This window comes from Mastigoproctus giganteus, chromosome 6, assembly GCF_048544385.1.
Source record: "Mastigoproctus giganteus isolate SK-2022 chromosome 6, ASM4854438v1, whole genome shotgun sequence".
Taxonomy (NCBI): Eukaryota; Metazoa; Arthropoda; class Arachnida; order Uropygi; family Thelyphonidae; genus Mastigoproctus; species Mastigoproctus giganteus.
Window position 1 is genome coordinate 28,116,687 of NC_143580.1, and position 10,621 is coordinate 28,127,307.

Below are 10,621 nucleotides of genomic sequence, written 5' to 3' on the forward strand. Positions count from 1 at the left end.
GCAAGAATATCTGCAGATGCTACCGAGGTAATGTTAGCTGGGTTGGAAAACTGCTAGCTTGGGGGGGGGGGGGGGGTGAATCACAGCCTAATAGATTAATAGTAGTCGCAAGCAGAGATGGAAGTGATTCTTGCACTGCTTCTATTGGAAAAGCAGTAGCCTGGAAAGCAAGTTGCTGGGAATTTCAAGAACTGCTGGGAGTCAACAAGAAACAAGTAAATACATGGGCTGTGTTAGTGTAACTAAGAGTAAGAACAGGTGTTGTTGTTGTTTTGGTTTTTAGGAGCATTAGCAACTACTAAGGCCATACTGCTCCGGGATATGCGGTGGTCATTCCCTGACCTTTCCGCATTTTTCGTATTTGGTGGTGACGGGCTCAAACCCCGGTCTAATCAAGAAGCATGTGATACACACTACTGCTCCTTCCCACCTGGCTACAGAGGCGCCCAAGAACAGGTGCATATATACTTGCATGTTACCAATGCTGGGAGTATAGCAAATAAATTTAATGAATCTAAAGTGCTAGTCAAGACATAAAAGGTGGATATTGTTGGAATATCAGAGACGGTGTCACACAGATATAAAGAATGCTGAATTGGAATGTGAGGAGTACATTTGTGTATATAAATGACAGACAGGATAGGAAGGGAGAAGGGGTTATGCTGTTAGCTAAGAAACACAAAATCTAAAGCAGTGCATCCAGTTGACATTGGTGGACAGTGCAATGTTGAGTCAGTTTGGTGTGAAATAAGCACTGGGAAAGCAAAAATGAGGGTAGGAGTGTGTTATAGGCCTAATGACTCTGATGAGTACAATGAACAACTATACAGAGAAAAAAGTGGGCCAGTAAATCAGGATGTCTTATAAGGGATTTTAACTTCCCAGATATTGACTGGAACCCGTGGGTTTGTCACTTACACACTAGCAAGACTTTTGTGGATTTATTGGATGATTGTTTTCTACAGCAGCAGCATGTTCAAGAGGCAACCAGAGGGAGTAATACTCTTAATCTGATTATCAGCAGTGATTATTCATTCATTAAGAACCACTAGGTGGCAGTGATCAGTGTATGATGTGGGATTTACTTAAAGATATAACTACCATCAGGGGTAAAGGAAGGAGTATTAGCTTTTGTAAAGGTGACTACAGTGGTCTCAGACAGTTTTTAAATTCTATACAGTGGGACCAACTGATGATATTACCAAGAGCAAATTCTAAATGGGAAGCATTCAAGGAATTAATCCTGGATGCTACTAGGCTTTTCATATCTACCAAGAAATACTGTTCAAGTTTTAGGCCCACATGATGTCAGATGAACTTATTTTGTTATTTGGTTTTTAGGAGCATTAGCAACAAAGGCCATATTGCTCCAGGGATATGCGGTGGTCATTCCCTGACCTTTCCGCATCCTCCGTATTTGGTGGTCACAGGCTCTAACCCCGGTCTAATCAAGAAGCGTGTACTACGCACTGCAGCTCCTGCCCACCTAGCTACGGAGGTGCCGCGCTCAGAGGAACTAATGAGACTCGTGGTAGAGAACAAAACTACATGGGATGCATATAAATCATCAAGCGAAAAAGAAGCCTATGGTAGATATAAGTTAGTCTGAAATCAAGTCACAAAGGAGGTTTGGCAAGCGAAGGCAGATTACGAGAAATCTTAGGCAAAGGAAAACAGTAAAGACTTCTTTACTTATAACTTTAGAAGGGAGAGGATGAATGAGATTGGTCCACTTGATATAAATGGTTTGACTGTTGATGATCTTGCACAGATGGCTGACAAACTGAATGAGTATTTTGCATCTACATTCACACGAGGAATTCTGTAGGGAAATGAAGGGCAGAAGCTTATTAAACTCTAACAGGGAGCTAAATGATTTTGTAATAACTGAGAGAAAAGTGGAGGAGAAATTGTAGAAGTTAAACATAAGAAAGGCACCTGGGGTAGATGGGATCTACCCAGTTATATTAAAGGAGGAAGCAAAGGAAGTAAGCAAACCCTTAGCCCTAATTATGAGAGCTTCCTTGGACTCAGAGGTCCCCATGGACCGGAGATTGTCAAATGTCTCAGCTGGACAGGTATTTCGAACGAACAGAGGGGTGACGTGGAAGTGGTTTTTTTTTTTTTTTTTTGTCTGAAGCTGCATAAGCTTGCTTTCTTCCATCAAATGCCTCTACTAATGCTAATGCTTCCCCAATTATCAAAGGGTGACAAGAGTAATTACAGACCTTGTTGGTTTAATTTCTGTTCTGAGAAAATAATGGAGTCACTGGTTAAAGAAGCATTGCAGGATAATTTAGAGATGACTATATTTATAGTTCAGACACAGAATGGTTTGTTAAGGGGAAGGCTTATCTGACCAATTTGACTAGATACTATGATGTAATCACAAAGGAACTGGATGCAAAAAATAATTTTGATATCATATACTTGAATTTCAGGAAAGCTTTTGATACTGTTGCATGTGGAAGAATACTGTACCAATTGGAGCAGTATGGCATTAAAGAAAAGTTACTACAATGGATAAAGGTTGGTTGAGCAGAAGAAGACAGCGAGTGGTATTCAATGGACAATGCCATTTGTCGACTAATGTTATTAGTGGAGTCCCCCAGGTTTTGGTGTGGGGCCCACTGTTGTTTTGTATATTTATCAGTGATATTGAGGAAAGTATATTAGGTTTAATATCGAAGTTTGCAGATGATACAAAGATTGGCAGGGCTATTAATGACAGTAATGACAATATGCTACTGCAACAGGATCTAGAAAAGTTGGGCAGATGGGCTGAGAAATAGCAACTGAAGTTTAACATTAACAAATGCAAAGTACTGCATATGGGTAACCCCCAAAGAAACGTACCAACTGTGTGGTACTACACTCAGGATAGTGAAGAATAAAAAAGACTTGGGGGTAATTGTGCAGTCAGATATGAAGTTTTCTGAGCAGTGCAGATAGGCTGCCAGAGCAGTCATGGGATCATGTCAATGATATACAGGAATTTTTCTAGCAGGGATAAGGAGGTAATTATCCCTTTGTATAAGGCAATGGTTAGGCCACACCTTGAGTACTGTATACAGGTCTGGAGGCCTCATTTTAAGAAGGGTATAGAGAAGGGCAACAAGACTGGTGAGGGGAAGAAAGAATGCTTTACAAAAATGACTTAAGTTCTGCAAATTGTAGCATCTGGAGACTAGGCACCTGCGAGGTGATCTGATCTGATTGAGGCGTATTAGGCCTTGAATGGTTTGAGCAGGCTCAATGCTGATGGGATTCTTCCTCTTGCTCAGATTATGAACCTGAGCTGGCATAAACTCAAATTATGGAAAAACAGTTGTAGAATAGACGTGCAGAAATTTGCCTTTAGCCAGTAGGTAGCTGATTGCTGGAACAAACTTCCATCTGTCCTTGTGGAAGCTGATAACTTAAATAAATTCAAGGAAGAACTGGACAAACTTTTGGACGAATGGATGGGTGAAATCTGTAGGTGTTTTTTTTTTTTTTCTGGCTGATGCTATATAAGCTTGCTTTCTTGCATCATATGCCTCTGCTAATGCTAATTAGCATCATCACTGGAAAGTCTGTCATTTGAAAAACAAAATCCTAATGATCATCTACCAACCTAGAATTCAATAGTGTTTGTTATCAAATGCCTGGCTTCCCACTAATGAGGTTCCAATAAGTATTAAACTACCATCATGGAAGGGGCAGAAAGATACATATTATAGGTAAACAGTCACCTTTAAATAGCTTGAATATTTTATGTTCCCTGTGTATTAGCAAGTTCTAAGAAAATGGGGTTCATGCTCAAAATAGTCCTTGGCAGTCACTGGAAATTTACAAGGCAATAGCACATAAATATATATATATATTTTTTTAAATTATATATAAATTCATTAACTAAAATATCTAGCAGGATTGCAGTTGCTAAAGTAGCATCAAATCACTCAATATTTATATTAAATGTAATATAGATATCCTCTTATTCTCTATTTCTTTTGCTTCACATAATGTAAATTTAAGTTTCTTTTTGTTCCCCGGACTCATTGTTCTCATTCAATGAAACTCAACAGTTCAACTCTACAATTAGGCTTTTCCTAGCACAATATAAATACATGATGTTTAAAGTTGGTATATATTTCAATAGGATTCCACTTTTCCAATGCCTGCCTCCACATTGATAAAGCACCAATTCAGCGTGAAACAGCCATCTGGGAAGATGGCTGTTTCACGCTGAATCGGCACTTAATTGGAAGATATTTATTACTTAAATGGAAGTGCATCCAGAAAAATGCATATTTTGGATACAGATGAAGAAGCTAGAGACTGCAAAGATAAAACTGCTCAAGTGATAGCCATTTATACATAGTCTAGACTCCTTCATAGCTTGAGGCTTATGCCCTAAACGCTTGAGTCTAAATACGTGATAGCCATTTGTAAACATGCTGTAAGTGCAGTAGAGTATTTTTTTTTTTTTTTTTTGGTAGTTTTTGGCGCATAGGCTTCTGTGGCCATAATGCACCTCCCAAGGTTTTTGCAGTACTTTGATCCAAGCCCAAGGTGGGAATCGAACCCGCGACCTTTGAATGCAGTAGAGTTTGTTTGTTTGTTGTTTGGTTTTTAGGAGCATTAGCAACTAAGGCCATATTGCTCCGGGAATATGCGGTGGTCATTCCCTGACCTTTTTGCATCCTCCATATTTAGTAGTGATGGGCTCGAACCCCAGTCTAATCAAGAAGCGTGTGCTACGCACTGTTGCTCCTACCCACCTGGCTACGGAGGCACCGAGTGCAGTCGAGTAACTGTTGTCCAAAACATGTTATAGAGAATATTAGCAACATGCCCTTTGATGCTTCCCTTAACATCAACTAGAGAATGACTAATGTCTTAATAAACCCTGTTCTTCAGTTGGCCCAGAAGAAAGGGGGGAGGGAGGGGGGAGGGAGAGAGAAGTGGGAACTAAGCAGTGGTAAAATGACAGTTTAGTTTTTGAGATTAAATAGTAAACAACTTGTAATTTTCGCAGTGTCCAAATGTCCCCCCCATAATGAAGGGTAAAATCATAGTCAGAGAAGACCATTGTGGGTATTCACACTGCTGCTTAGCTATAAATAAAACTCATCAATCCATAAGATGTTCCAAAGCTCAAAGCTAAACATCCATTTCCATCCTAGCCAGTGATTAATTACTGGTTAACTCTACATGATTTCAAACAGTGTGCACACTTTGAAATCATGGAATTAATCAGTGCAGTACATGATTTCATAAAGAAATCAGTGCAACCTGAAGCACTTTGAATATTAATGCTTTTGGAATATCTAAACTGTCGAACATTGCTGTGACAGTGTTAGAAGAGTGTGCATTTCATATGGCATTATCAGCACATAGCAACAGCAGTTTTTTCAATCAAAGCCACAACTGGGCAGTATCCTGCCAAAAAAAAAAAAACCTCTTTCTTTTCATTTCCTATCCTTTTTGGAAAAGCAATCCTCTTGTTAAGTTTCTTCAACGGCAGCACATCCAAAATGCAATCACAGTGTTACTGCTTTCTGGTAGAATTTATAGACATAATGGACTGACACCTTAGCCTCAGGACAAAAACACTGTTTTGATAGAATAGCTTTACCAACAAAGCTTTACTTTTGCTTGTTACTGTGGCAACATTTACTTTTATCACACTGAAGATATACATGTTACTAAGCCAGGTCGTATCATGAGATTGCCTTTGCACACTGACTGCATCAGTACCAAGTGCACCCTGGTGTCACTTTTAAGAACTTTTCTTTGTTTCATTTCTGCATAGTGCAATTCATGGTTTGCAACTTACAGGTAGCCAAAGAGATAATATTTAATTATAACCACCATGTATACAAAGGTGGGTGGAGTCTTAAACAGTGAAGCTCTAATTCTAAAAATATTCAATAAAGCTTTACTTTACTTTCTTAAAAGAAAAATAAAATATAATTAAATAATTTGTGGAAAAATAATATAAATTTCAAAAACAATTGTTAATACAATGTTAGCTATTCTTTACTGCAATATTTCCAACTGCACTTCATGAGGAATTCATTTCCTAAATACTTAGGCTAATTGAGGAACACAGTACTATTAAAGAGCCAAATGGCAATATGAAACACAAACTTTTATTTTCTAATTCAAATCAGAAATTCATTATTCTAATCCATTTACCCCTGACATTTCAGTATTCTGAATGTTTAAATTTATTTTCTCAGTTTTCACACAATTCTCAAGATATCTGCTTCCAATTAACATTACTATAATAAATCATACAATGATTAAATTAATGGAATTATCTAAAGAAACAAACTCATCAGTTACAAAGGAGCATATTAGTCATTGATTACAAAGGAACATATTACTCATCGATTACAAGGGAGCATGTTGTTCATCAATTACAAGGAGCACATTAGTCACTGAAAGGGAGCATGTTACTCATCGATTACAAGTCAGCTGTTAAACGTTCAATGTCTACATCCATTTTTCAATGAGCTCATGTCCTCTTCCTCCTCATGCTAACTATACAAAAATACACTGTAAAATCTTGACATTTTGCTATTATCTGTTAAGCAGTGGTACTGTAGCAGAGTACATTAACAATAAGACTAAAGAGTTTAGATCATATAAGCTTGTTTTTTTTTTTATAATAATAATAGTTTACTACTTATGATTGTAAGAGCGATAAAGCTCAATATGTCCTACTAAAGTTATTATTAAAAACTATAAGAGGAAACCTTTAGGTAGGACTGAAATTCTCTCAAACCTCACATTGTGAGGGTTGAGAGAATTCTGGTCCTACATAAAGGTATGAGGTTTCCTCTTATAGTTTTTAGTAATAATAGTAGAAGAGGGGCTTCCTGGCAGTAATATATTTTCAAGTTATGAGTGATTTTGGTAGTTTCAAATTACTTACAAACACAAAATGTAATATGAAAATTTCAACTTCTTGATTGAAACCACAAACCCTTCTCATTCACATATTTTCTTTGCAATAATCTCCTTCAATAAATCTTTCAGAATGGCTGTTTACAAACAAATCTTTTGTCCTGTATTACAGTTCACAGGAAGCTTAAGGGATACTGATGATGGTGATGCTTCCTTCCTAGCAAGTATGCCACTTCATATCTGCTAAGAAAATAAATACTATTAGGAAGTACATTTTGTAAACTGTTAATAACTCTATTCATTTTTAAAAAATAAAGTGAAATTTGTAGTGGGAAAAAAATTTTAAATATATAAAATGCACAATAACAAAAAAAAAAAACAAAAAAACCACTAATCATTCATTCACTGTGCATAAAAATTACATTAATATAAGATATATATTAATTTTTTCTTTAGCATTTGCAATTATTTTAAAATTACTTACATTAAAATTTCCTCTCTTTTTTTTGTTTATTTTCAATATTCCCTCTATTTCGGACTTGATTCAATTTCTCCCACTCATAAATCTGCTAACTTTCCACTGTCCATCCATCCACATTTTAAATTCAGACATAAACATCAGATAAAACTTTCATGAATCATAATAAATAACAATAAACATCAGATAAAAACTTACATGAATCATGATACAATATTTCAGAAAATTAAATGATGTAGTAAGAGTCTGAAGATTTGATTTTATTATAAATTGTCTTCTGAGATACCCATAAGAATAAACAAAAAAAGCATTTTTTTTTTTTTTTTTTGGATTTTACAATACTGTGAACCCTGCATTTACATATGGGAATTTCATATCACTTGAGGAAAGAGAATATAAAAGAAAATCATTACATTAAAAAGATAAGATATTTAATTTCAATTAAATCTCCACAGTATAAGATGCCATGTAATTCCATACATAAGTGTGTGTGTGTGTATATATATATATATATATAAACATGCATTATTCTTTGATCAATATTAAGGCAGAAATGCCATCACTTATTAAAATGTAATTAACTAATAAAAATATAATTACCATTACTTTCATACATCAATTTGTTTTAATTGGAAAACTATCTAACTAGTATACAACTCCATCAATCTTTTTTTTTATTTGAACCAAATAAGCATTTATTTAATTTTCCACTATATTAATTTTTTTCTATACTTTAAACTTCATTTGCAGTCAAATTAATATATTTTCTTAAATAATTTCATAAAGAATAAAAAAAATAAAATAAAAACCTGATCCAACAAATGTCACCTGAAATATGATACCTCAATATGTGCATTACAATATAATAAATATAATGAAAGTTAACAATTTAATTTGAATATAACGAATCTTAACACCTAAAAAATAAAAGCCTTTCCTCTCCTCCTACATGCACTTTCGGTTTTACTGCGTGAAATTCTACACAGTAAATGAGACTTTTGTTGCTAGTCATTCAAGCTGTCTTTATAATATACAAAAAAAAGTATTAATATTCTGCTGATTTCCATTATTTAATGATTCTATAATTGAACAATTTTTTTTATTATTCCATTTTTCACATGTGCAGATTCTAAATCATAATAAAACATTAACTTCTGTTCTAAATTCCGAAACGCAGTTTTGCTTTATGCTTGTTTTAATAACAAAAAAAAAAAAAAAAAAACGGTTTTTTTTGTGCAATGCAAACAAAGTAAAGCAACTTGGCAAAAAAAAAAAAAACGTTTGACATAACAACAGGGCGTGTGTTAGTACGAACATTATCAAAATTGCTGAAAATAAAATCGTGAAACCAAAACCTTCCAAAGATGTATTTTAAAAAATGTCCAGCTAATATAAAATAGAGGATTAAAATAAACTAAATTTCTAAATTCATACAATAAAAAAATACTGCTCTGGAATCTATAATGTGTGTGTGTCAAGAGGACTGAATCACCAGATCGGAAAGAGAAGAGTCGCCTATCTCGCTTTTGTTCATTTCTTACTCAATAAAATTGGGCCCAATTGGATTACAGTAGGCAACATTACTGAACATATAATGAGGAAATAATAAGTATGCGAAGGAATCCATCAATTGTACAGAAATTGGGGGAGGGAAAAATTAACACTCATTGCAAAAAGTAACAATGCCCTTGACCGATGAGTAATTCATGCATCTTATAGCCCCGCAGAGTTCCTTCACGCATTGCGGTTTGAGCTCCCATACAATACGGGGAGCAGTGATGCCGAACAGCATCTGTGATCTGTCCGATAAGAACCGCATGTTCCCCAGCACGATTGTTAAGTTCGGTTGCAAAGCAACCGAACATTTTAAATTGTATATGCTCAGCAGAGTAGCTACCTTTTTTAAAAGTGTTTAATAAATATTTCTTCAACTGAAAGAGAAATGGCTTTGTGTTATTCGTCTGGTCTAATAAAAACCGGATTCGGTTCAACGAACTAAGCTTCAAAAGTCTAACAGACAACTGAACGCTTTATGTTCACTTTACATTTATTAAAAGCCGAAAAATGGAACAGGCTTTCGGCTGCCTACTCCATGCCGGCCGCACTGCGCCTGACATGCTAACACAGCTATTCTTGACCGGTCCTAATGCACGTTTACAGTATTCTTACCTTCTTTTTACGAGCTTCTTCAGACACGCAAGCTATAAAATATGCGTGAATAATTCGAAATGACTGGGTCCCTTTTAGAGATTTGAAATTTGTCAAATGCGTACAGCCATGTGCACTCATACTTTTTAATCATGCAAGCTATTCACAAACCTTCGCCTCCCACCACAGCCAACCGGCCAAAATATACTGCTTTAAAGTACAATTTAATACTGTCAACTAACGCGTGAAATCGCTAGGATCCTAAGTACATAAGGTAAGAATAAATTGAACGCCTGGAGTAGAATGTTTACGGATGTCGTACACCAACAATGACAATGCGCAGAGGAGTTAACACTCACACTATCCTGCGCATGTTATAGATTATTGTATTCTAGCTTATTTTCGTACACGGCTTTCTCGTTGAGTCAAAAAAGAAAGCTAAAACTTTAGCATCTCTTTCTGTTAAAAATAAATTTAGTGAAATAACGCCATTATATTATCTTATATTGATGAACTAAAAAAAAAAAAAAAAAAAAAAAGAACACAATGTGTTAATGTAGTGAAAATGATCGATGAACATTAAATATTCAAAAATCTAAATTTTAGCGTTTATTAAAATAAACAGTACCTTCAAAATGAAATCGGTGAAATAAGGATTTATTTTTATAGTTTTATTAAAATTATTATTATGCAAAGATTCAGGAAAAAAATTAGTTATTCTGGTTTATACATTTTATTAGGGTTTATAAAACAAAAATTAATAGATAAACAATAAAAAATATTGTCCAAGCCAACATGAAATATTTTTAAAATATATATTGCCAATATAAAAAATATAATAAAGAAAACTTATCATAAAAATCTTTAGTCTGAATTTCATGAAATTTATTTTCAGTCTTAAAAATAACTGAAATGCATTAGATAAGTGAATGAATAGTCGTGCTTCTAAATAACTATATGATATTTTGTAAAACAAAAGTTGATACATATACATATTATGCTCATTGATAAGAGGGAAAGAATAAAACAACAACAAAAAAAAAAAGATTTATTGTTAATTATGTACAAAGCAAATTTAAAAAAAAAATCGTCTAAAGC

At 34.7% G+C, this 10,621-nt stretch overlaps 1 protein-coding gene across 1 annotated transcript in view; it reads right to left on the reverse strand.

Moving 5' to 3' along the window:
* Positions 1-9,845, reverse strand: part of not (ubiquitin carboxyl-terminal hydrolase nonstop) — a 269,611-nt gene extending 259,766 nt beyond the window's left edge. Inside the window, exon 1 of the mRNA XM_090375042.1 lies at positions 9,545-9,845. Coding sequence (XP_090231168.1) covers positions 9,545-9,664 — 120 coding nt within the window. The 5' untranslated portion in view covers positions 9,665-9,845. The remainder of the gene's footprint in view (positions 1-9,544) is intronic.
* Between the last annotated feature and the right edge of the window lie 776 nt (positions 9,846-10,621).